This window comes from Sphaerodactylus townsendi, linkage group LG02 (assembly GCF_021028975.2).
Source record: "Sphaerodactylus townsendi isolate TG3544 linkage group LG02, MPM_Stown_v2.3, whole genome shotgun sequence".
NCBI lineage: Eukaryota > Metazoa > Chordata > Lepidosauria > Squamata > Sphaerodactylidae > Sphaerodactylus > Sphaerodactylus townsendi.
In genome coordinates, this window is record NC_059426.1 from 2,131,046 (window position 1) to 2,156,466 (window position 25,421).

At 78.4% G+C, this 25,421-nt stretch overlaps 2 protein-coding genes across 5 annotated transcripts in view; both read right to left on the reverse strand.

The window, feature by feature from the left end:
* VWC2L (von Willebrand factor C domain containing 2 like) overlaps positions 1–4,736 on the reverse strand; it is a 115,231-nt gene extending 110,495 nt beyond the window's left edge. For all 4 annotated transcript variants that reach the window (XM_048484846.1, XM_048484847.1, XM_048484848.1 and 1 more), the window contains exons 1-2: positions 4,382–4,736; positions 1,488–1,958 (exon numbers count right to left, since the gene is read on the reverse strand). In XM_048484846.1, coding sequence (XP_048340803.1) covers positions 1,488–1,880 — 393 coding nt within the window. In that variant the 5' untranslated portion in view covers positions 1,881–1,958; positions 4,382–4,736. The remainder of the gene's footprint in view (positions 1–1,487; positions 1,959–4,381) is intronic.
* Positions 4,737–5,723: 987 nt separating this feature from the next.
* Positions 5,724–25,421, reverse strand: part of SPAG16 (sperm associated antigen 16) — a 464,997-nt gene continuing 445,299 nt past the window's right edge. Inside the window, exon 15 of the mRNA XM_048484850.1 lies at positions 5,724–6,069. Within this exon, the coding sequence (XP_048340807.1) occupies positions 5,894–6,069 (176 nt within the window). The 3' untranslated portion in view covers positions 5,724–5,893. The remainder of the gene's footprint in view (positions 6,070–25,421) is intronic.

The following is a 25,421-nucleotide window of genomic DNA, read 5'->3' on the forward strand; positions in this document are numbered from 1 at the left end:
TTGGAAGAAGCGACACCCTTGCAGAGTGGCACACAACCATTTCTATATTCTTCTCTCAAGAAATGCTGCAGAGCATGAGAACGCAGAGTGGGGTTCAAAACTCAAAGCTAAGGATGGGGAGCAGAGGGGAAGATAACAAGTAATCATTGCTTTAATTATTAAAATCAGAGATTTCCAAGGTACACCTGGCTGTAAGACACGTCCTCCTTTCTAGGAGTTATCCCCCATTACCAGGTAGACGGATCTGTAGTGGATGCATACCAGTGGTTCTCAACCTTTCTAATGCCGCAACCCTTTAATACAGTTCCTCATGTTGTGGTGACCCCCAACCCTAACATTTATCCATTTTACAGATGGAGAACACTGATGCAGAGAGTCTTAGGCGACCCCTGTGAAAAGGTCATTCAACCCCCAAAGGGGTCCTGACCCCCAGGTTGAGAACCACTGATGTATACAGTCCTGGTGCTCAGAAAATTTCTGTCCTCCTTGCAGAGAGAGGTGCTGCTGTGCAGGCTGCCTGGATATTTTATTTATTCATTTATTTATTAAATTTGTATACCACCCTCCCCCGAGGGGCTCAGAGCAATGACCCCTCAGCCCGGCTTTGGCCTTTGGTAGTAAAGTGCTTGGTTTTTTTTTTCCTGTTGTGGAAAGTAAACCTGCCTGGGGATTGTGCCTTTTCAGTTCTCTCAGGGTTGAGAGCACATTGGCGGAGAATTACTGGTGATGAGTAAAAGGCATTCTGCACTTACTCAGAGGCTCATAGTCTTTCCCAGAGGCACTTAAGCAAGATAGTTAAAAACAGCATCTAGTAGAGCATTCTCTTTCTGTGTCCACTTTCATAGCCATTTGGGGCAAATTATTTTGATGCAAACAGGCGGCAACTCAAAGTCATATAACTTTCACTCCAGTTTTCTGCCTGATGTCCTCACTTGTTACTGAGGAAATGTCCTTGTTGTGACTGAGGACATCAAAGAGGAGAGAAACAAACAAGAAAGATGCAAAGGGCTCCAAGAGAGAAGGTGAATTTAGCCAGGAAGAGAGTGACTAACTCACCTCCTGCCATCTTGGCAGTTTCTCTTCTCCATTTGTTCTCAAGTAATTGGAATAAAAAATTCACACATATTTCCCTTATATCTCCCCCACAAAAAGAGACCAGAATTTGTTTTTTTTAAATAAATGCCAAGAATTCAGGAAGAAGGTATGACATAGTTCTTTAGAGGCATTGCCGCTCATGTCCCCTGTGGTTATAGGCCTATCAGTATTCATTAGCTACCTTGACAGTTAACAGACTAATCACTGAAGATAAAGAATAGAATAAACCTGTCTTCAGAAATATCAGTTAGACTACAAGATAGGAAACTTGGAAATGCTAAACTGAAATCTTGATAAAGCAGCATTCAGTATTCTTTATCCATGCTTTTAAATGTTTATTTATCTAACTCTCACTATGGAGAGATGGAATGAATTAATTGAGTTTGTCTTACCTTAAATTCTTCCAAAATTTTGTAACTTTTCTCTTGATATTCACAAAAATTTTTCACTTCTTTGCATTCCGGACAGCATCCATTGTGTTCTACTTTAGTACACTTTGGGTGTATTTTGGGGCATTCTGGTTGGTCACAAACAGGCCCATCCTCAGTACAGACACACGGGCAGTTGGAATGCCCGGGGAAAAACCGTTCTCCCAATTTGTATACAAAACCACTGTCATCCACACAACCTTTCCCTCGATAATCATCAAAGATCAGATTGTTTTCGGTGTTTGATGTCTGGTCCCCTTCGTCCGCAGGGTAGTCTTCATGGTTGAAGGCCGCTGGTGTGACCATGCAAGGAATCAGCAATAGAAACAGGCAGGCTTCATGGATGTGAAGAGCCATCCCCTTCCTCAGCGACTGCCTGCAGCCCCAGGCTCAGATGTCTACAGGTCCACCCATGGAGAAGCTGGCGTGATGGGGCTGGGAAAGAATTTGAATGGGAAACATCAGAAATATTTCAGGAGAACCTGCAAAAATCTTGTTGTCTACAGTCCCAGGAGATTGTGCAACTGTTAGCATAGACGTAAGGGGCATCTCACCTTTCTAGGAATTCCTGAGAGTACATTTACTCATACCTGTGTTAGCAGACAATACAAAAAAAATGTGCACCAAACCTGTTTTCGAAAGGGTACATGTTGGTCTGCAGTAGAAGAGTTAACTCTAAGGTGCTATGGGACTCAAATCAAATACACCCAGGGTAATCACTGTAAGTATCTGGCTCATGCCAGAAACTGAGGATTCATTTAGCTTCACCTGGAGTTTCTGCATATGTTAAGAGTACCTTTCCATGGTTAAAGTTTGCACTTAGCCGCATCCAATGGTGCAAAGGTGTCCATGACCAAACCTGACATAGATAATGCAATCTAGCCAGAAAATGATATGAGAATGTTAATCCCAGTTGGGTTCGCAATATATCTGCTAGCCTGATGAGATCACAATGGAGACCTTGGCAGTCACATTCCTGGATGAGGAACAACAGAGCCATGTTAGGTGCTGAATATTTATGGCCCTGGGTACATGCACAAGCCAATTCTTGCCCACACCTGGGTGACAGGTGCTGTGTTTTGTTGACACGCTGCTACAGATGGGTTTGCTGAAGTGCTGAGAGGATGAGTCCCCTATGAGTGAGTCTTTCAGGAAACCAAGACGCAGAGCAGTGATTGCGATTGTTCTTGCTTAATTGCTGAGTTCACAACTCAACGCTGCCTTCCCAGCAGGATGAAAAGGGATTCTCATCAAAAACAAAAGATAAAAAAGAAAGCACAATGATCCTGACGTGTAATTAGATGCACGCTGCTGCAAATATGGCAAAAAGAAATGCTGCAATGAGTCCAGTCTTGGGCATAATAAAATAGTTCAGCTGTAATCTTGTTCTTGCCAAAGGATGACTGATCCGTGGCCAGGGCTGGTTGAGACTAGCAATGCCTTTGGGTCTTGGCACAACTGTGGTACAGTCCTGTGTACAAAGGGGCCCCCCAAAGGCCTAGGCTTATTAACTGATTTGTGCCCTTATTTTACAAGTGGCCTTGCTGTGCCTTGTGGGACTCATGGCAGCAAATGATGCCGCAACATAGATAAATACTGATTCTTACTCCAGCAACCTGCTATGTACATGGCAGGATCTCCACTGACCATGTCAGCTAAGAATCTTATACGGTTCTATAGAGATGCATGGTGTATCCACAGCACTCAGGAAAGGCTATTCGATAGGAAAAAGGAGAGCTTGCCCTTCCCTCGTACTCGACATCTTTCTGGCTGTTTCAAGACCAGGGAAGTGCCCGTCACTGTCAGCAGGGTATGCAGCAGCAGCACACTCTATATCAGTCCTCTAACACAAGCCTAAAAGAGGAAGAGGCAGCCAGGGTGGTTCCCATTCCTTCTCTTCTCAGGGAAGTGGCCAAAAAGCAAATGCTACTGAACTAATAACCATGAAAAACTGGATATGGATGTTAAAAAAGGCACCTTTTTAAAGCTTGCTTGTATCTTTCATTCTCAGGAGACAGACTCTGATATTAAATTACTAAATATGTTCCAATAACAACAGAAAATGTAATTTTGTTATAGATACAGTCAATGTGCATAATTTACTTGAAAATGGTTCTGCAAATGTATGTACTCAAACTTCCCCCTGATCTATCCACAGCCAAACAAGAATGACTCAGGGGAAAAAAAACCCAAGCCTTGCATTTTGCAGAACAATCAAAACGATCCTGTTGACAAAGCAGATTTTTCAATACTTCTCCAAAGGAAGATGTTGGAGGCTCCACAGACCTGCTCAGAGTGTTAAGGCGTCTCGTCGACTGAAGTTCCAGATACATTTTTGCCACCAGAGTCAATGGTGCAGCCGCAAGTAGAGCATTCGTCCCCCGGTTCTGTGCGTGCCAGCCTGCCTTTCCATTCTGACCAAGCAGCCCCTTGCAGGCTACAGGTAGGATTCCTTCTGCTAAGCTTCAAAGCTGCATAAACTTTTTAAAAACGAGCATTTAAAAAATGTGATGTTAACTAGCACAAAATGGAACAACTCATGTCAGGGACAAGGGTTAAAAAGAAAACCACTTTCACAAAGAATTAAATTAACATTGAAAACATCATCATCTGAGAGGCTCGGCTGTATAGCTTAATCCTGCTTCGTTTTGGCAGAAGCAAAATGAAACAGAATGAAAATTTGATCTGTTGATTAAGAATTGAACATGTAAACAAGCTCTAGGAAGCTGTCACTGTATGCCTCAACTTTATTGTACAACTGCTTTTCTGGAAGGCATTTTAAGCTGCTATGAATGTCTAGTGGGACTACATATCTTACGCCTGAAAAACCAAATAGCTCTTGGCAAATGTATGCTTACCTTGTCAGGGTGAGAGGTGGATAGAGTCACAGGCCAGCAACATTTCAGCCGGGTCTCAGAAACAGCAAGTCTCCCGAATTACATTTCCCAGGAACGAGAATGGGAAATCCCTCTCCCGGACGGCTCCCATTGCACAGAAGCCACCCAGCAGATATGCCAGGAGACTTCAGCCTTATCCCCCGGTGTTCAGAATTCAGAGCAAGCAACTATAAAGGAATCCAGAGGTGAGGCTGCCAGGGGTGATGCAAAATCATACTTTAAGAAACCCCTGCACTCGTGCATTGCTGAGGCGTGATGCCATGTATTTCCCTTTTAATCCCACAATCCAGTCTTCACCCCAAAGAAACCAACCCAACAGATGCAGCGGCCACTCCTGGACATCTGCAAAAAGGCACGCAAGGGTGGAGAATGTGCTACGCTTCCAGTTCCAGGAACAGCAACAGCCTGCCGGAGCTCACAGCCAATCCTACACAACATGCAGTCAGCAGCACCATCCCGCTGGGCAGCTTTCTAGCGCCTCTCCTAAAAACGGACGGTGGGGAATGTGGGGACCTCAATAACGGCAGCAACTTTCGGGGAGATTCAGCACCCTGGAGAGCAGCAGTCTGGTTGGCAGCTGCTCCCGCGCAGATCCTTCCCTCCGTCAAGCAGCTGGAATCCTTCAGCACCATGGACAGCAGTCAGCAATTTGTCTCAGGCAAGCAGAACGCATCACCGCTCCGGGCAAAGGAAGCCAAGGCGATGAATCGGCTCTTGTGGGACCGCATTTACGCCTGAATGCCTTCCCTAGGAAGGAGATATTCTCCACAACGCACACAAAGGTATGCATGCGCAGATTTCAGTCAACAACTAGAAATGCTGCTGCTGTCAAGACACTGGTAGCAGAACACACTGCAGGGCTTCCTTCCACGAACGGGCAGGGAGACATGCGCGCTCTCTGCAGCGACTAAGTGACACAGCAAGGGGAAAGGGGGAGGCATTCTTCTGAAACTTGTTTATTCTTATTTGGTCATCAATCAGAATCACATCTTCAGAAAAATACACATTTTCTCTCTCTCTGTGTGTGTGTGTGTGTGTGTGTCTGCCTGTCAGAGACAGAGACACAGACACAGAGAGAGCACAATGCATATCTTTCCAGTGGCTGGAACAAGTCAAAATAGATTACATTTTTAAAAGGTAAATTTCTGTTACACTTTCGGCTGTCTTACCTTGAAAAAAAATGTTTCTCCCTGCAATTCATCTCCTCTGTCCTTAGGCGTCATTATAAAGCAATTTTTCCAAGAATATGCCAAATGGGAGCTTGTTTCATACTTTCTTTATAGACAAATAATCAGGCAAAAAAGAAGTTAATTTTTTTTATTGAATACAGAAATGTTATATTCCATACAATTGTTCTATCTCAAATGTTGAAGGCAAATTCTTTATTTCCCCCCCCCCCCCAAAGTCACATGTTTCACTAAGAGGTTATCTGAAACCATTTCCGTGAGATTTCACAAGCCGCGGTTCAGTGTCTCAGTTCCAGATTCGAAGAGTGCCATCGGAACCACCTGATATCAGATGTTCTGCCTTGTGATCAAAAAGGACACTCTGGACTTCGTCGTCATGGCCCACCAAACTGGAAAGCTGTCCAGATTTGAGTTCGAGAACCTTCACAGTCCCATCATGGCTTGCAAGAGCTATGATATGACCTGAAAAGGAGAGCAAAGAGAATGGTAGCCTAGAACACAAAATGCACAAACAACTTCAAGAAGCTTCAAACTGGCAGCTGTTGGATCTTGCATCCAATGTATCCATTTTCTGCACAAAACGGTGACTGCAGATAATCATGTTCTTTTCAGAAAAGCAAGTCAAATCAATATTAAAAAGGGATTATGTTTCAGTGTAATGAAATGAACTTGGGTGGTTTCACAATGCCATTCAAGAAATGTACTGAGGGAGAAATTATTTACTTGAAGACTTGTAATACCTTTATTTAAGTACACACCAGCTAATAGTCTGTACTAACAAAACAGAAATATGCAGTAAAATTAATAAGCGGCTATTATTAGAAACTTATGTAAAATCCAACAACATCAGCCGTATTTGTTTGGTACAGAAATAAAGTTCTGATGAAACAGCTTTTATATGGGAAAAAATGTTATTCATCCTTGCTCTCAATCATGTCAAACTCTATCCGTAAACAAAATACACAATTATCTTGGTGAGCCTTTAAGATGAATGGTATCCTGTGAGACGTGGCTTGCAATTTCCCTGTTCATTTCTATCACATGGTCTTCTGTGAACCTCCATTGAATTACACTTGCTCAGATACCCCAAAGGAATTGTGTTGCATCTGCCATGACCTGGATTTGTTCAAATACATCTCAGAGGATATAAGCCAAACATAAACGTTGCTGCAGTTTCAGGTGAGTAGTTATGTTAGTCTGCAGTACAAGATTCCAGTTTAGTGAAATAGGGTTGCACTTACCTGTAACTGTTCTTCATCAAATGGTCTTCGAGACTAGAACATGAACGTAGCTCTTTACAGAATCATTCAAAATAGCACACCTTTTCTATCCTGGGGGAGTACTGAACTGCATGGTCTAAATACTGGGAAGGCAGACAATTTCCCCTCAGAAGAGAGATGGGGAAGATCTTGTGTCTCAGCCCACAAAGTGACATAGATGTGAAAAAGAATTGTAGGAAATGGTAGGTGAACAAGGCAACCGACCACAGAATTTGTACTTTCTCTTGTAGAGTAAATCATCATAGAGGGTAGATGAATGAATGAGAAGGATTTTGAACAAGTCCAATTACCAGAGACTTTTTCAATTGGGAGATGCCAAGAACAGAGCTAAGGGAAAAAAAGGTGCGCACAACCCTGAAATGCCACTTTCTTTGAAGGACAGAAGAAGAGGTGATGCTTAAGGAGCCAACAGCAAGCCTGTTCCTCTTCATATGGTTGAAGTTGGAGTAATCTAGATGTCAGAAATCTAGACGCATTATCAAGGATAATCCAGTCAAACTCCCTGCACAAGTCAGGAAATTCACAACTACCTTCCCCTCTGACTTCCCCAGTGACCCCTGATCTACACCCAGAGAAAGGCAAAAAACCACCAGGATTCCTGGGCCAATCTGGCCTGGAGGAAAATTATTTCCTGATGTCAAAATGGCAATCAGTGTGACCCTGGACATGCAAGAAACGGCCACCAGAGCTAAGCACTGACTCATCCTTTTCTGACTCATTCCTAGCATGGACTAGGTCAGGGGTCTGCAACCTGCGGCTCTCCAGATGTTCGTGGACTACAAATCCCATCAGCCCCTGCCAGCATGGCCAATTGGCATGGCCAATAACCAATTGGCCATGCTGGCAGGGGCTAATGGGATTTGTAGTCCATGAACTGGGGGTGGGGGGGGGGGGGGGTGGGGGGGGGGGGGGGTGGGGGGGGGGGGGGGTGGGGGGGGGGGGGGGTGGGGGGGGGGGGGGGTGGGGGGGGGGGGGGGTGGGGGGGGGGGGGGGTGGGGGGGGGGGGGGGTGGGGGGGGGGGGGGGTGGGGGGGGGGGGGGGTGGGGGGGGGGGGGGGTGGGGGGGGGGGGGGGTGGGGGGGGGGGGGGGTGGGGGGGGGGGGGGGTGGGGGGGGGGGGGGGTGGGGGGGGGGGGGGGTGGGGGGGGGGGGGGGTGGGGGGGGGGGGGGGTGGGGGGGGGGGGGGGTGGGGGGGGGGGGGGGTGGGGGGGGGGGGGGGTGGGGGGGGGGGGGGGTGGGGGGGGGGGGGGGTGGGGGGGGGGGGGGGTGGGGGGGGGGGGGGGTGGGGGGGGGGGGGGGTGGGGGGGGGGGGGGGTGGGGGGGGGGGGGGGTGGGGGGGGGGGGGGGTGGGGGGGGGGGGGGGTGGGGGGGGGGGGGGGTGGGGGGGGGGGGGGGTGGGGGGGGGGGGGGGTGGGGGGGGGGGGGGGTGGGGGGGGGGGGGGGTGGGGGGGGGGGGGGGTGGGGGGGGGGGGGGGTGGGGGGGGGGGGGGGTGGGGGGGGGGGGGGGTGGGGGGGGGGGGGGGTGGGGGGGGGGGGGGGTGGGGGGGGGGGGGGGTGGGGGGGGGGGGGGGTGGGGGGGGGGGGGGGTGGGGGGGGGGGGGGGTGGGGGGGGGGGGGGGTGGGGGGGGGGGGGGGTGGGGGGGGGGGGGGGTGGGGGGGGGGGGGGGTGGGGGGGGGGGGGGGTGGGGGGGGGGGGGGGTGGGGGGGGGGGGGGGTGGGGGGGGGGGGGGGTGGGGGGGGGGGGGGGTGGGGGGGGGGGGGGGTGGGGGGGGGGGGGGGTGGGGGGGGGGGGGGGTGGGGGGGGGGGGGGGTGGGGGGGGGGGGGGGTGGGGGGGGGGGGGGGTGGGGGGGGGGGGGGGTGGGGGGGGGGGGGGGTGGGGGGGGGGGGGGGTGGGGGGGGGGGGGGGTGGGGGGGGGGGGGGGTGGGGGGGGGGGGGGGTGGGGGGGGGGGGGGGTGGGGGGGGGGGGGGGTGGGGGGGGGGGGGGGTGGGGGGGGGGGGGGGTGGGGGGGGGGGGGGGTGGGGGGGGGGGGGGGTGGGGGGGGGGGGGGGTGGGGGGGGGGGGGGGTGGGGGGGGGGGGGGGTGGGGGGGGGGGGGGGTGGGGGGGGGGGGGGGTGGGGGGGGGGGGGGGTGGGGGGGGGGGGGGGTGGGGGGGGGGGGGGGTGGGGGGGGGGGGGGGTGGGGGGGGGGGGGGGTGGGGGGGGGGGGGGGTGGGGGGGGGGGGGGGTGGGGGGGGGGGGGGGTGGGGGGGGGGGGGGGTGGGGGGGGGGGGGGGTGGGGGGGGGGGGGGGTGGGGGGGGGGGGGGGTGGGGGGGGGGGGGGGTGGGGGGGGGGGGGGGTGGGGGGGGGGGGGGGTGGGGGGGGGGGGGGGTGGGGGGGGGGGGGGGTGGGGGGGGGGGGGGGTGGGGGGGGGGGGGGGTGGGGGGGGGGGGGGGTGGGGGGGGGGGGGGGTGGGGGGGGGGGGGGGTGGGGGGGGGGGGGGGTGGGGGGGGGGGGGGGTGGGGGGGGGGGGGGGTGGGGGGGGGGGGGGGTGGGGGGGGGGGGGGGTGGGGGGGGGGGGGGGTGGGGGGGGGGGGGGGTGGGGGGGGGGGGGGGTGGGGGGGGGGGGGGGTGGGGGGGGGGGGGGGTGGGGGGGGGGGGGGGTGGGGGGGGGGGGGGGTGGGGGGGGGGGGGGGTGGGGGGGGGGGGGGGTGGGGGGGGGGGGGGGTGGGGGGGGGGGGGGGTGGGGGGGGGGGGGGGTGGGGGGGGGGGGGGGTGGGGGGGGGGGGGGGTGGGGGGGGGGGGGGGTGGGGGGGGGGGGGGGTGGGGGGGGGGGGGGGTGGGGGGGGGGGGGGGTGGGGGGGGGGGGGGGTGGGGGGGGGGGGGGGTGGGGGGGGGGGGGGGTGGGGGGGGGGGGGGGTGGGGGGGGGGGGGGGTGGGGGGGGGGGGGGGTGGGGGGGGGGGGGGGTGGGGGGGGGGGGGGGTGGGGGGGGGGGGGGGTGGGGGGGGGGGGGGGTGGGGGGGGGGGGGGGTGGGGGGGGGGGGGGGTGGGGGGGGGGGGGGGTGGGGGGGGGGGGGGGTGGGGGGGGGGGGGGGTGGGGGGGGGGGGGGGTGGGGGGGGGGGGGGGTGGGGGGGGGGGGGGGTGGGGGGGGGGGGGGGTGGGGGGGGGGGGGGGTGGGGGGGGGGGGGGGTGGGGGGGGGGGGGGGTGGGGGGGGGGGGGGGTGGGGGGGGGGGGGGGTGGGGGGGGGGGGGGGTGGGGGGGGGGGGGGGTGGGGGGGGGGGGGGGTGGGGGGGGGGGGGGGTGGGGGGGGGGGGGGGTGGGGGGGGGGGGGGGTGGGGGGGGGGGGGGGTGGGGGGGGGGGGGGGTGGGGGGGGGGGGGGGTGGGGGGGGGGGGGGGTGGGGGGGGGGGGGGGTGGGGGGGGGGGGGGGTGGGGGGGGGGGGGGGTGGGGGGGGGGGGGGGTGGGGGGGGGGGGGGGTGGGGGGGGGGGGGGGTGGGGGGGGGGGGGGGTGGGGGGGGGGGGGGGTGGGGGGGGGGGGGGGTGGGGGGGGGGGGGGGTGGGGGGGGGGGGGGGTGGGGGGGGGGGGGGGTGGGGGGGGGGGGGGGTGGGGGGGGGGGGGGGTGGGGGGGGGGGGGGGTGGGGGGGGGGGGGGGTGGGGGGGGGGGGGGGTGGGGGGGGGGGGGGGTGGGGGGGGGGGGGGGTGGGGGGGGGGGGGGGTGGGGGGGGGGGGGGGTGGGGGGGGGGGGGGGTGGGGGGGGGGGGGGGTGGGGGGGGGGGGGGGTGGGGGGGGGGGGGGGTGGGGGGGGGGGGGGGTGGGGGGGGGGGGGGGTGGGGGGGGGGGGGGGTGGGGGGGGGGGGGGGTGGGGGGGGGGGGGGGTGGGGGGGGGGGGGGGTGGGGGGGGGGGGGGGTGGGGGGGGGGGGGGGTGGGGGGGGGGGGGGGTGGGGGGGGGGGGGGGTGGGGGGGGGGGGGGGTGGGGGGGGGGGGGGGTGGGGGGGGGGGGGGGTGGGGGGGGGGGGGGGTGGGGGGGGGGGGGGGTGGGGGGGGGGGGGGGTGGGGGGGGGGGGGGGTGGGGGGGGGGGGGGGTGGGGGGGGGGGGGGGTGGGGGGGGGGGGGGGTGGGGGGGGGGGGGGGTGGGGGGGGGGGGGGGTGGGGGGGGGGGGGGGTGGGGGGGGGGGGGGGTGGGGGGGGGGGGGGGTGGGGGGGGGGGGGGGTGGGGGGGGGGGGGGGTGGGGGGGGGGGGGGGTGGGGGGGGGGGGGGGTGGGGGGGGGGGGGGGTGGGGGGGGGGGGGGGTGGGGGGGGGGGGGGGTGGGGGGGGGGGGGGGTGGGGGGGGGGGGGGGTGGGGGGGGGGGGGGGTGGGGGGGGGGGGGGGTGGGGGGGGGGGGGGGTGGGGGGGGGGGGGGGTGGGGGGGGGGGGGGGTGGGGGGGGGGGGGGGTGGGGGGGGGGGGGGGTGGGGGGGGGGGGGGGTGGGGGGGGGGGGGGGTGGGGGGGGGGGGGGGTGGGGGGGGGGGGGGGTGGGGGGGGGGGGGGGTGGGGGGGGGGGGGGGTGGGGGGGGGGGGGGGTGGGGGGGGGGGGGGGTGGGGGGGGGGGGGGGTGGGGGGGGGGGGGGGTGGGGGGGGGGGGGGGTGGGGGGGGGGGGGGGTGGGGGGGGGGGGGGGTGGGGGGGGGGGGGGGTGGGGGGGGGGGGGGGTGGGGGGGGGGGGGGGTGGGGGGGGGGGGGGGTGGGGGGGGGGGGGGGTGGGGGGGGGGGGGGGTGGGGGGGGGGGGGGGTGGGGGGGGGGGGGGGTGGGGGGGGGGGGGGGTGGGGGGGGGGGGGGGTGGGGGGGGGGGGGGGTGGGGGGGGGGGGGGGTGGGGGGGGGGGGGGGTGGGGGGGGGGGGGGGTGGGGGGGGGGGGGGGTGGGGGGGGGGGGGGGTGGGGGGGGGGGGGGGTGGGGGGGGGGGGGGGTGGGGGGGGGGGGGGGTGGGGGGGGGGGGGGGTGGGGGGGGGGGGGGGTGGGGGGGGGGGGGGGTGGGGGGGGGGGGGGGTGGGGGGGGGGGGGGGTGGGGGGGGGGGGGGGTGGGGGGGGGGGGGGGTGGGGGGGGGGGGGGGTGGGGGGGGGGGGGGGTGGGGGGGGGGGGGGGTGGGGGGGGGGGGGGGTGGGGGGGGGGGGGGGTGGGGGGGGGGGGGGGTGGGGGGGGGGGGGGGTGGGGGGGGGGGGGGGTGGGGGGGGGGGGGGGTGGGGGGGGGGGGGGGTGGGGGGGGGGGGGGGTGGGGGGGGGGGGGGGTGGGGGGGGGGGGGGGTGGGGGGGGGGGGGGGTGGGGGGGGGGGGGGGTGGGGGGGGGGGGGGGTGGGGGGGGGGGGGGGTGGGGGGGGGGGGGGGTGGGGGGGGGGGGGGGTGGGGGGGGGGGGGGGTGGGGGGGGGGGGGGGTGGGGGGGGGGGGGGGTGGGGGGGGGGGGGGGTGGGGGGGGGGGGGGGTGGGGGGGGGGGGGGGTGGGGGGGGGGGGGGGTGGGGGGGGGGGGGGGTGGGGGGGGGGGGGGGTGGGGGGGGGGGGGGGTGGGGGGGGGGGGGGGTGGGGGGGGGGGGGGGTGGGGGGGGGGGGGGGTGGGGGGGGGGGGGGGTGGGGGGGGGGGGGGGTGGGGGGGGGGGGGGGTGGGGGGGGGGGGGGGTGGGGGGGGGGGGGGGTGGGGGGGGGGGGGGGTGGGGGGGGGGGGGGGTGGGGGGGGGGGGGGGTGGGGGGGGGGGGGGGTGGGGGGGGGGGGGGGTGGGGGGGGGGGGGGGTGGGGGGGGGGGGGGGTGGGGGGGGGGGGGGGTGGGGGGGGGGGGGGGTGGGGGGGGGGGGGGGTGGGGGGGGGGGGGGGTGGGGGGGGGGGGGGGTGGGGGGGGGGGGGGGTGGGGGGGGGGGGGGGTGGGGGGGGGGGGGGGTGGGGGGGGGGGGGGGTGGGGGGGGGGGGGGGTGGGGGGGGGGGGGGGTGGGGGGGGGGGGGGGTGGGGGGGGGGGGGGGTGGGGGGGGGGGGGGGTGGGGGGGGGGGGGGGTGGGGGGGGGGGGGGGTGGGGGGGGGGGGGGGTGGGGGGGGGGGGGGGTGGGGGGGGGGGGGGGTGGGGGGGGGGGGGGGTGGGGGGGGGGGGGGGTGGGGGGGGGGGGGGGTGGGGGGGGGGGGGGGTGGGGGGGGGGGGGGGTGGGGGGGGGGGGGGGTGGGGGGGGGGGGGGGTGGGGGGGGGGGGGGGTGGGGGGGGGGGGGGGTGGGGGGGGGGGGGGGTGGGGGGGGGGGGGGGTGGGGGGGGGGGGGGGTGGGGGGGGGGGGGGGTGGGGGGGGGGGGGGGTGGGGGGGGGGGGGGGTGGGGGGGGGGGGGGGTGGGGGGGGGGGGGGGTGGGGGGGGGGGGGGGTGGGGGGGGGGGGGGGTGGGGGGGGGGGGGGGTGGGGGGGGGGGGGGGTGGGGGGGGGGGGGGGTGGGGGGGGGGGGGGGTGGGGGGGGGGGGGGGTGGGGGGGGGGGGGGGTGGGGGGGGGGGGGGGTGGGGGGGGGGGGGGGTGGGGGGGGGGGGGGGTGGGGGGGGGGGGGGGTGGGGGGGGGGGGGGGTGGGGGGGGGGGGGGGTGGGGGGGGGGGGGGGTGGGGGGGGGGGGGGGTGGGGGGGGGGGGGGGTGGGGGGGGGGGGGGGTGGGGGGGGGGGGGGGTGGGGGGGGGGGGGGGTGGGGGGGGGGGGGGGTGGGGGGGGGGGGGGGTGGGGGGGGGGGGGGGTGGGGGGGGGGGGGGGTGGGGGGGGGGGGGGGTGGGGGGGGGGGGGGGTGGGGGGGGGGGGGGGTGGGGGGGGGGGGGGGTGGGGGGGGGGGGGGGTGGGGGGGGGGGGGGGTGGGGGGGGGGGGGGGTGGGGGGGGGGGGGGGTGGGGGGGGGGGGGGGTGGGGGGGGGGGGGGGTGGGGGGGGGGGGGGGTGGGGGGGGGGGGGGGTGGGGGGGGGGGGGGGTGGGGGGGGGGGGGGGTGGGGGGGGGGGGGGGTGGGGGGGGGGGGGGGTGGGGGGGGGGGGGGGTGGGGGGGGGGGGGGGTGGGGGGGGGGGGGGGTGGGGGGGGGGGGGGGTGGGGGGGGGGGGGGGTGGGGGGGGGGGGGGGTGGGGGGGGGGGGGGGTGGGGGGGGGGGGGGGTGGGGGGGGGGGGGGGTGGGGGGGGGGGGGGGTGGGGGGGGGGGGGGGTGGGGGGGGGGGGGGGTGGGGGGGGGGGGGGGTGGGGGGGGGGGGGGGTGGGGGGGGGGGGGGGTGGGGGGGGGGGGGGGTGGGGGGGGGGGGGGGTGGGGGGGGGGGGGGGTGGGGGGGGGGGGGGGTGGGGGGGGGGGGGGGTGGGGGGGGGGGGGGGTGGGGGGGGGGGGGGGTGGGGGGGGGGGGGGGTGGGGGGGGGGGGGGGTGGGGGGGGGGGGGGGTGGGGGGGGGGGGGGGTGGGGGGGGGGGGGGGTGGGGGGGGGGGGGGGTGGGGGGGGGGGGGGGTGGGGGGGGGGGGGGGTGGGGGGGGGGGGGGGTGGGGGGGGGGGGGGGTGGGGGGGGGGGGGGGTGGGGGGGGGGGGGGGTGGGGGGGGGGGGGGGTGGGGGGGGGGGGGGGTGGGGGGGGGGGGGGGTGGGGGGGGGGGGGGGTGGGGGGGGGGGGGGGTGGGGGGGGGGGGGGGTGGGGGGGGGGGGGGGTGGGGGGGGGGGGGGGTGGGGGGGGGGGGGGGTGGGGGGGGGGGGGGGTGGGGGGGGGGGGGGGTGGGGGGGGGGGGGGGTGGGGGGGGGGGGGGGTGGGGGGGGGGGGGGGTGGGGGGGGGGGGGGGTGGGGGGGGGGGGGGGTGGGGGGGGGGGGGGGTGGGGGGGGGGGGGGGTGGGGGGGGGGGGGGGTGGGGGGGGGGGGGGGTGGGGGGGGGGGGGGGTGGGGGGGGGGGGGGGTGGGGGGGGGGGGGGGTGGGGGGGGGGGGGGGTGGGGGGGGGGGGGGGTGGGGGGGGGGGGGGGTGGGGGGGGGGGGGGGTGGGGGGGGGGGGGGGTGGGGGGGGGGGGGGGTGGGGGGGGGGGGGGGTGGGGGGGGGGGGGGGTGGGGGGGGGGGGGGGTGGGGGGGGGGGGGGGTGGGGGGGGGGGGGGGTGGGGGGGGGGGGGGGTGGGGGGGGGGGGGGGTGGGGGGGGGGGGGGGTGGGGGGGGGGGGGGGTGGGGGGGGGGGGGGGTGGGGGGGGGGGGGGGTGGGGGGGGGGGGGGGTGGGGGGGGGGGGGGGTGGGGGGGGGGGGGGGTGGGGGGGGGGGGGGGTGGGGGGGGGGGGGGGTGGGGGGGGGGGGGGGTGGGGGGGGGGGGGGGTGGGGGGGGGGGGGGGTGGGGGGGGGGGGGGGTGGGGGGGGGGGGGGGTGGGGGGGGGGGGGGGTGGGGGGGGGGGGGGGTGGGGGGGGGGGGGGGTGGGGGGGGGGGGGGGTGGGGGGGGGGGGGGGTGGGGGGGGGGGGGGGTGGGGGGGGGGGGGGGTGGGGGGGGGGGGGGGTGGGGGGGGGGGGGGGTGGGGGGGGGGGGGGGTGGGGGGGGGGGGGGGTGGGGGGGGGGGGGGGTGGGGGGGGGGGGGGGTGGGGGGGGGGGGGGGTGGGGGGGGGGGGGGGTGGGGGGGGGGGGGGGTGGGGGGGGGGGGGGGTGGGGGGGGGGGGGGGTGGGGGGGGGGGGGGGTGGGGGGGGGGGGGGGTGGGGGGGGGGGGGGGTGGGGGGGGGGGGGGGTGGGGGGGGGGGGGGGTGGGGGGGGGGGGGGGTGGGGGGGGGGGGGGGTGGGGGGGGGGGGGGGTGGGGGGGGGGGGGGGTGGGGGGGGGGGGGGGTGGGGGGGGGGGGGGGTGGGGGGGGGGGGGGGTGGGGGGGGGGGGGGGTGGGGGGGGGGGGGGGTGGGGGGGGGGGGGGGTGGGGGGGGGGGGGGGTGGGGGGGGGGGGGGGTGGGGGGGGGGGGGGGTGGGGGGGGGGGGGGGTGGGGGGGGGGGGGGGTGGGGGGGGGGGGGGGTGGGGGGGGGGGGGGGTGGGGGGGGGGGGGGGTGGGGGGGGGGGGGGGTGGGGGGGGGGGGGGGTGGGGGGGGGGGGGGGTGGGGGGGGGGGGGGGTGGGGGGGGGGGGGGGTGGGGGGGGGGGGGGGTGGGGGGGGGGGGGGGTGGGGGGGGGGGGGGGTGGGGGGGGGGGGGGGTGGGGGGGGGGGGGGGTGGGGGGGGGGGGGGGTGGGGGGGGGGGGGGGTGGGGGGGGGGGGGGGTGGGGGGGGGGGGGGGTGGGGGGGGGGGGGGGTGGGGGGGGGGGGGGGTGGGGGGGGGGGGGGGTGGGGGGGGGGGGGGGTGGGGGGGGGGGGGGGTGGGGGGGGGGGGGGGTGGGGGGGGGGGGGGGTGGGGGGGGGGGGGGGTGGGGGGGGGGGGGGGTGGGGGGGGGGGGGGGTGGGGGGGGGGGGGGGTGGGGGGGGGGGGGGGTGGGGGGGGGGGGGGGTGGGGGGGGGGGGGGGTGGGGGGGGGGGGGGGTGGGGGGGGGGGGGGGTGGGGGGGGGGGGGGGTGGGGGGGGGGGGGGGTGGGGGGGGGGGGGGGTGGGGGGGGGGGGGGGTGGGGGGGGGGGGGGGTGGGGGGGGGGGGGGGTGGGGGGGGGGGGGGGTGGGGGGGGGGGGGGGTGGGGGGGGGGGGGGGTGGGGGGGGGGGGGGGTGGGGGGGGGGGGGGGTGGGGGGGGGGGGGGGTGGGGGGGGGGGGGGGTGGGGGGGGGGGGGGGTGGGGGGGGGGGGGGGTGGGGGGGGGGGGGGGTGGGGGGGGGGGGGGGTGGGGGGGGGGGGGGGTGGGGGGGGGGGGGGGTGGGGGGGGGGGGGGGTGGGGGGGGGGGGGGGTGGGGGGGGGGGGGGGTGGGGGGGGGGGGGGGTGGGGGGGGGGGGGGGTGGGGGGGGGGGGGGGTGGGGGGGGGGGGGGGTGGGGGGGGGGGGGGGTGGGGGGGGGGGGGGGTGGGGGGGGGGGGGGGTGGGGGGGGGGGGGGGTGGGGGGGGGGGGGGGTGGGGGGGGGGGGGGGTGGGGGGGGGGGGGGGTGGGGGGGGGGGGGGGTGGGGGGGGGGGGGGGTGGGGGGGGGGGGGGGTGGGGGGGGGGGGGGGTGGGGGGGGGGGGGGGTGGGGGGGGGGGGGGGTGGGGGGGGGGGGGGGTGGGGGGGGGGGGGGGTGGGGGGGGGGGGGGGTGGGGGGGGGGGGGGGTGGGGGGGGGGGGGGGTGGGGGGGGGGGGGGGTGGGGGGGGGGGGGGGTGGGGGGGGGGGGGGGTGGGGGGGGGGGGGGGTGGGGGGGGGGGGGGGTGGGGGGGGGGGGGGGTGGGGGGGGGGGGGGGTGGGGGGGGGGGGGGGTGGGGGGGGGGGGGGGTGGGGGGGGGGGGGGGTGGGGGGGGGGGGGGGTGGGGGGGGGGGGGGGTGGGGGGGGGGGGGGGTGGGGGGGGGGGGGGGTGGGGGGGGGGGGGGGTGGGGGGGGGGGGGGGTGGGGGGGGGGGGGGGTGGGGGGGGGGGGGGGTGGGGGGGGGGGGGGGTGGGGGGGGGGGGGGGTGGGGGGGGGGGGGGGTGGGGGGGGGGGGGGGTGGGGGGGGGGGGGGGTGGGGGGGGGGGGGGGTGGGGGGGGGGGGGGGTGGGGGGGGGGGGGGGTGGGGGGGGGGGGGGGTGGGGGGGGGGGGGGGTGGGGGGGGGGGGGGGTGGGGGGGGGGGGGGGTGGGGGGGGGGGGGGGTGGGGGGGGGGGGGGGTGGGGGGGGGGGGGGGTGGGGGGGGGGGGGGGTGGGGGGGGGGGGGGGTGGGGGGGGGGGGGGGTGGGGGGGGGGGGGGGTGGGGGGGGGGGGGGGTGGGGGGGGGGGGGGGTGGGGGGGGGGGGGGGTGGGGGGGGGGGGGGGTGGGGGGGGGGGGGGGTGGGGGGGGGGGGGGGTGGGGGGGGGGGGGGGTGGGGGGGGGGGGGGGTGGGGGGGGGGGGGGGTGGGGGGGGGGGGGGGTGGGGGGGGGGGGGGGTGGGGGGGGGGGGGGGTGGGGGGGGGGGGGGGTGGGGGGGGGGGGGGGTGGGGGGGGGGGGGGGTGGGGGGGGGGGGGGGTGGGGGGGGGGGGGGGTGGGGGGGGGGGGGGGTGGGGGGGGGGGGGGGTGGGGGGGGGGGGGGGTGGGGGGGGGGGGGGGTGGGGGGGGGGGGGGGTGGGGGGGGGGGGGGGTGGGGGGGGGGGGGGGTGGGGGGGGGGGGGGGTGGGGGGGGGGGGGGGTGGGGGGGGGGGGGGGTGGGGGGGGGGGGGGGTGGGGGGGGGGGGGGGTGGGGGGGGGGGGGGGTGGGGGGGGGGGGGGGTGGGGGGGGGGGGGGGTGGGGGGGGGGGGGGGTGGGGGGGGGGGGGGGTGGGGGGGGGGGGGGGTGGGGGGGGGGGGGGGTGGGGGGGGGGGGGGGTGGGGGGGGGGGGGGGTGGGGGGGGGGGGGGGTGGGGGGGGGGGGGGGTGGGGGGGGGGGGGGGTGGGGGGGGGGGGGGGTGGGGGGGGGGGGGGGTGGGGGGGGGGGGGGGTGGGGGGGGGGGGGGGTGGGGGGGGGGGGGGGTGGGGGGGGGGGGGGGTGGGGGGGGGGGGGGGTGGGGGGGGGGGGGGGTGGGGGGGGGGGGGGGTGGGGGGGGGGGGGGGTGGGGGGGGGGGGGGGTGGGGGGGGGGGGGGGTGGGGGGGGGGGGGGGTGGGGGGGGGGGGGGGTGGGGGGGGGGGGGGGTGGGGGGGGGGGGGGGTGGGGGGGGGGGGGGGTGGGGGGGGGGGGGGGTGGGGGGGGGGGGGGGTGGGGGGGGGGGGGGGTGGGGGGGGGGGGGGGTGGGGGGGGGGGGGGGTGGGGGGGGGGGGGGGTGGGGGGGGGGGGGGGTGGGGGGGGGGGGGGGTGGGGGGGGGGGGGGGTGGGGGGGGGGGGGGGTGGGGGGGGGGGGGGGTGGGGGGGGGGGGGGGTGGGGGGGGGGGGGGGTGGGGGGGGGGGGGGGTGGGGGGGGGGGGGGGTGGGGGGGGGGGGGGGTGGGGGGGGGGGGGGGTGGGGGGGGGGGGGGGTGGGGGGGGGGGGGGGTGGGGGGGGGGGGGGGTGGGGGGGGGGGGGGGTGGGGGGGGGGGGGGGTGGGGGGGGGGGGGGGTGGGGGGGGGGGGGGGTGGGGGGGGGGGGGGGTGGGGGGGGGGGGGGGTGGGGGGGGGGGGGGGTGGGGGGGGGGGGGGGTGGGGGGGGGGGGGGGTGGGGGGGGGGGGGGGTGGGGGGGGGGGGGGGTGGGGGGGGGGGGGGGTGGGGGGGGGGGGGGGTGGGGGGGGGGGGGGGTGGGGGGGGGGGGGGGTGGGGGGGGGGGGGGGTGGGGGGGGGGGGGGGTGGGGGGGGGGGGGGGTGGGGGGGGGGGGGGGTGGGGGGGGGGGGGGGTGGGGGGGGGGGGGGGTGGGGGGGGGGGGGGGTGGGGGGGGGGGGGGGTGGGGGGGGGGGGGGGTGGGGGGGGGGGGGGGTGGGGGGGGGGGGGGGTGGGGGGGGGGGGGGGTGGGGGGGGGGGGGGGTGGGGGGGGGGGGGGGTGGGGGGGGGGGGGGGTGGGGGGGGGGGGGGGTGGGGGGGGGGGGGGGTGGGGGGGGGGGGGGGTGGGGGGGGGGGGGGGTGGGGGGGGGGGGGGGTGGGGGGGGGGGGGGGTGGGGGGGGGGGGGGGTGGGGGGGGGGGGGGGTGGGGGGGGGGGGGGGTGGGGGGGGGGGGGGGTGGGGGGGGGGGGGGGTGGGGGGGGGGGGGGGTGGGGGGGGGGGGGGGTGGGGGGGGGGGGGGGTGGGGGGGGGGGGGGGTGGGGGGGGGGGGGGGTGGGGGGGGGGGGGGGTGGGGGGGGGGGGGGGTGGGGGGGGGGGGGGGTGGGGGGGGGGGGGGGTGGGGGGGGGGGGGGGTGGGGGGGGGGGGGGGTGGGGGGGGGGGGGGGTGGGGGGGGGGGGGGGTGGGGGGGGGGGGGGGTGGGGGGGGGGGGGGGTGGGGGGGGGGGGGGGTGGGGGGGGGGGGGGGTGGGGGGGGGGGGGGGTGGGGGGGGGGGGGGGTGGGGGGGGGGGGGGGTGGGGGGGGGGGGGGGTGGGGGGGGGGGGGGGTGGGGGGGGGGGGGGGTGGGGGGGGGGGGGGGTGGGGGGGGGGGGGGGTGGGGGGGGGGGGGGGTGGGGGGGGGGGGGGGTGGGGGGGGGGGGGGGTGGGGGGGGGGGGGGGTGGGGGGGGGGGGGGGTGGGGGGGGGGGGGGGTGGGGGGGGGGGGGGGTGGGGGGGGGGGGGGGTGGGGGGGGGGGGGGGTGGGGGGGGGGGGGGGTGGGGGGGGGGGGGGGTGGGGGGGGGGGGGGGTGGGGGGGGGGGGGGGTGGGGGGGGGGGGGGGTGGGGGGGGGGGGGGGTGGGGGGGGGGGGGGGTGGGGGGGGGGGGGGGTGGGGGGGGGGGGGGGTGGGGGGGGGGGGGGGTGGGGGGGGGGGGGGGTGGGGGGGGGGGGGGGTGGGGGGGGGGGGGGGTGGGGGGGGGGGGGGGTGGGGGGGGGGGGGGGTGGGGGGGGGGGGGGGTGGGGGGGGGGGGGGGTGGGGGGGGGGGGGGGTGGGGGGGGGGGGGGGTGGGGGGGGGGGGGGGTGGGGGGGGGGGGGGGTGGGGGGGGGGGGGGGTGGGGGGGGGGGGGGGTGGGGGGGGGGGGGGGTGGGGGGGGGGGGGGGTGGGGGGGGGGGGGGGTGGGGGGGGGGGGGGGTGGGGGGGGGGGGGGGTGGGGGGGGGGGGGGGTGGGGGGGGGGGGGGGTGGGGGGGGGGGGGGGTGGGGGGGGGGGGGGGTGGGGGGGGGGGGGGGTGGGGGGGGGGGGGGGTGGGGGGGGGGGGGGGTGGGGGGGGGGGGGGGTGGGGGGGGGGGGGGGTGGGGGGGGGGGGGGGTGGGGGGGGGGGGGGGTGGGGGGGGGGGGGGGTGGGGGGGGGGGGGGGTGGGGGGGGGGGGGGGTGGGGGGGGGGGGGGGTGGGGGGGGGGGGGGGTGGGGGGGGGGGGGGGTGGGGGGGGGGGGGGGTGGGGGGGGGGGGGGGTGGGGGGGGGGGGGGGTGGGGGGGGGGGGGGGTGGGGGGGGGGGGGGGTGGGGGGGGGGGGGGGTGGGGGGGGGGGGGGGTGGGGGGGGGGGGGGGTGGGGGGGGGGGGGGGTGGGGGGGGGGGGGGGTGGGGGGGGGGGGGGGTGGGGGGGGGGGGGGGTGGGGGGGGGGGGGGGTGGGGGGGGGGGGGGGTGGGGGGGGGGGGGGGTGGGGGGGGGGGGGGGTGGGGGGGGGGGGGGGTGGGGGGGGGGGGGGGTGGGGGGGGGGGGGGGTGGGGGGGGGGGGGGGTGGGGGGGGGGGGGGGTGGGGGGGGGGGGGGGTGGGGGGGGGGGGGGGTGGGGGGGGGGGGGGGTGGGGGGGGGGGGGGGTGGGGGGGGGGGGGGGTGGGGGGGGGGGGGGGTGGGGGGGGGGGGGGGTGGGGGGGGGGGGGGGTGGGGGGGGGGGGGGGTGGGGGGGGGGGGGGGTGGGGGGGGGGGGGGGTGGGGGGGGGGGGGGGTGGGGGGGGGGGGGGGTGGGGGGGGGGGGGGGTGGGGGGGGGGGGGGGTGGGGGGGGGGGGGGGTGGGGGGGGGGGGGGGTGGGGGGGGGGGGGGGTGGGGGGGGGGGGGGGTGGGGGGGGGGGGGGGTGGGGGGGGGGGGGGGTGGGGGGGGGGGGGGGTGGGGGGGGGGGGGGGTGGGGGGGGGGGGGGGTGGGGGGGGGGGGGGGTGGGGGGGGGGGGGGGTGGGGGGGGGGGGGGGTGGGGGGGGGGGGGGGTGGGGGGGGGGGGGGGTGGGGGGGGGGGGGGGTGGGGGGGGGGGGGGGTGGGGGGGGGGGGGGGTGGGGGGGGGGGGGGGTGGGGGGGGGGGGGGGTGGGGGGGGGGGGGGGTGGGGGGGGGGGGGGGTGGGGGGGGGGGGGGGTGGGGGGGGGGGGGGGTGGGGGGGGGGGGGGGTGGGGGGGGGGGGGGGTGGGGGGGGGGGGGGGTGGGGGGGGGGGGGGGTGGGGGGGGGGGGGGGTGGGGGGGGGGGGGGGTGGGGGGGGGGGGGGGTGGGGGGGGGGGGGGGTGGGGGGGGGGGGGGGTGGGGGGGGGGGGGGGTGGGGGGGGGGGGGGGTGGGGGGGGGGGGGGGTGGGGGGGGGGGGGGGTGGGGGGGGGGGGGGGTGGGGGGGGGGGGGGGTGGGGGGGGGGGGGGGTGGGGGGGGGGGGGGGTGGGGGGGGGGGGGGGTGGGGGGGGGGGGGGGTGGGGGGGGGGGGGGGTGGGGGGGGGGGGGGGTGGGGGGGGGGGGGGGTGGGGGGGGGGGGGGGTGGGGGGGGGGGGGGGTGGGGGGGGGGGGGGGTGGGGGGGGGGGGGGGTGGGGGGGGGGGGGGGTGGGGGGGGGGGGGGGTGGGGGGGGGGGGGGGTGGGGGGGGGGGGGGGTGGGGGGGGGGGGGGGTGGGGGGGGGGGGGGGTGGGGGGGGGGGGGGGTGGGGGGGGGGGGGGGTGGGGGGGGGGGGGGGTGGGGGGGGGGGGGGGTGGGGGGGGGGGGGGGTGGGGGGGGGGGGGGGTGGGGGGGGGGGGGGGTGGGGGGGGGGGGGGGTGGGGGGGGGGGGGGGTGGGGGGGGGGGGGGGTGGGGGGGGGGGGGGGTGGGGGGGGGGGGGGGTGGGGGGGGGGGGGGGTGGGGGGGGGGGGGGGTGGGGGGGGGGGGGGGTGGGGGGGGGGGGGGGTGGGGGGGGGGGGGGGTGGGGGGGGGGGGGGGTGGGGGGGGGGGGGGGTGGGGGGGGGGGGGGGTGGGGGGGGGGGGGGGTGGGGGGGGGGGGGGGTGGGGGGGGGGGGGGGTGGGGGGGGGGGGGGGTGGGGGGGGGGGGGGGTGGGGGGGGGGGGGGGTGGGGGGGGGGGGGGGTGGGGGGGGGGGGGGGTGGGGGGGGGGGGGGGTGGGGGGGGGGGGGGGTGGGGGGGGGGGGGGGTGGGGGGGGGGGGGGGTGGGGGGGGGGGGGGGTGGGGGGGGGGGGGGGTGGGGGGGGGGGGGGGTGGGGGGGGGGGGGGGTGGGGGGGGGGGGGGGTGGGGGGGGGGGGGGGTGGGGGGGGGGGGGGGTGGGGGGGGGGGGGGGTGGGGGGGGGGGGGGGTGGGGGGGGGGGGGGGTGGGGGGGGGGGGGGGTGGGGGGGGGGGGGGGTGGGGGGGGGGGGGGGTGGGGGGGGGGGGGGGTGGGGGGGGGGGGGGGTGGGGGGGGGGGGGGGTGGGGGGGGGGGGGGGTGGGGGGGGGGGGGGGTGGGGGGGGGGGGGGGTGGGGGGGGGGGGGGGTGGGGGGGGGGGGGGGTGGGGGGGGGGGGGGGTGGGGGGGGGGGGGGGTGGGGGGGGGGGGGGGTGGGGGGGGGGGGGGGTGGGGGGGGGGGGGGGTGGGGGGGGGGGGGGGTGGGGGGGGGGGGGGGTGGGGGGGGGGGGGGGTGGGGGGGGGGGGGGGTGGGGGGGGGGGGGGGTGGGGGGGGGGGGGGGTGGGGGGGGGGGGGGGTGGGGGGGGGGGGGGGTGGGGGGGGGGGGGGGTGGGGGGGGGGGGGGGTGGGGGGGGGGGGGGGTGGGGGGGGGGGGGGGTGGGGGGGGGGGGGGGTGGGGGGGGGGGGGGGTGGGGGGGGGGGGGGGTGGGGGGGGGGGGGGGTGGGGGGGGGGGGGGGTGGGGGGGGGGGGGGGTGGGGGGGGGGGGGGGTGGGGGGGGGGGGGGGTGGGGGGGGGGGGGGGTGGGGGGGGGGGGGGGTGGGGGGGGGGGGGGGTGGGGGGGGGGGGGGGTGGGGGGGGGGGGGGGTGGGGGGGGGGGGGGGTGGGGGGGGGGGGGGGTGGGGGGGGGGGGGGGTGGGGGGGGGGGGGGGTGGGGGGGGGGGGGGGTGGGGGGGGGGGGGGGTGGGGGGGGGGGGGGGTGGGGGGGGGGGGGGGTGGGGGGGGGGGGGGGTGGGGGGGGGGGGGGGTGGGGGGGGGGGGGGGTGGGGGGGGGGGGGGGTGGGGGGGGGGGGGGGTGGGGGGGGGGGGGGGTGGGGGGGGGGGGGGGTGGGGGGGGGGGGGGGTGGGGGGGGGGGGGGGTGGGGGGGGGGGGGGGTGGGGGGGGGGGGGGGTGGGGGGGGGGGGGGGTGGGGGGGGGGGGGGGTGGGGGGGGGGGGGGGTGGGGGGGGGGGGGGGTGGGGGGGGGGGGGGGTGGGGGGGGGGGGGGGTGGGGGGGGGGGGGGGTGGGGGGGGGGGGGGGTGGGGGGGGGGGGGGGTGGGGGGGGGGGGGGGTGGGGGGGGGGGGGGGTGGGGGGGGGGGGGGGTGGGGGGGGGGGGGGGTGGGGGGGGGGGGGGGTGGGGGGGGGGGGGGGTGGGGGGGGGGGGGGGTGGGGGGGGGGGGGGGTGGGGGGGGGGGGGGGTGGGGGGGGGGGGGGGTGGGGGGGGGGGGGGGTGGGGGGGGGGGGGGGTGGGGGGGGGGGGGGGTGGGGGGGGGGGGGGGTGGGGGGGGGGGGGGGTGGGGGGGGGGGGGGGTGGGGGGGGGGGGGGGTGGGGGGGGGGGGGGGTGGGGGGGGGGGGGGGTGGGGGGGGGGGGGGGTGGGGGGGGGGGGGGGTGGGGGGGGGGGGGGGTGGGGGGGGGGGGGGGTGGGGGGGGGGGGGGGTGGGGGGGGGGGGGGGTGGGGGGGGGGGGGGGTGGGGGGGGGGGGGGGTGGGGGGGGGGGGGGGTGGGGGGGGGGGGGGGTGGGGGGGGGGGGGGGTGGGGGGGGGGGGGGGTGGGGGGGGGGGGGGGTGGGGGGGGGGGGGGGTGGGGGGGGGGGGGGGTGGGGGGGGGGGGGGGTGGGGGGGGGGGGGGGTGGGGGGGGGGGGGGGTGGGGGGGGGGGGGGGTGGGGGGGGGGGGGGGTGGGGGGGGGGGGGGGTGGGGGGGGGGGGGGGTGGGGGGGGGGGGGGGTGGGGGGGGGGGGGGGTGGGGGGGGGGGGGGGTGGGGGGGGGGGGGGGTGGGGGGGGGGGGGGGTGGGGGGGGGGGGGGGTGGGGGGGGGGGGGGGTGGGGGGGGGGGGGGGTGGGGGGGGGGGGGGGTGGGGGGGGGGGGGGGTGGGGGGGGGGGGGGGTGGGGGGGGGGGGGGGTGGGGGGGGGGGGGGGTGGGGGGGGGGGGGGGTGGGGGGGGGGGGGGGTGGGGGGGGGGGGGGGTGGGGGGGGGGGGGGGTGGGGGGGGGGGGGGGTGGGGGGGGGGGGGGGTGGGGGGGGGGGGGGGTGGGGGGGGGGGGGGGTGGGGGGGGGGGGGGGTGGGGGGGGGGGGGGGTGGGGGGGGGGGGGGGTGGGGGGGGGGGGGGGTGGGGGGGGGGGGGGGTGGGGGGGGGGGGGGGTGGGGGGGGGGGGGGGTGGGGGGGGGGGGGGGTGGGGGGGGGGGGGGGTGGGGGGGGGGGGGGGTGGGGGGGGGGGGGGGTGGGGGGGGGGGGGGGTGGGGGGGGGGGGGGGTGGGGGGGGGGGGGGGTGGGGGGGGGGGGGGGTGGGGGGGGGGGGGGGTGGGGGGGGGGGGGGGTGGGGGGGGGGGGGGGTGGGGGGGGGGGGGGGTGGGGGGGGGGGGGGGTGGGGGGGGGGGGGGGTGGGGGGGGGGGGGGGTGGGGGGGGGGGGGGGTGGGGGGGGGGGGGGGTGGGG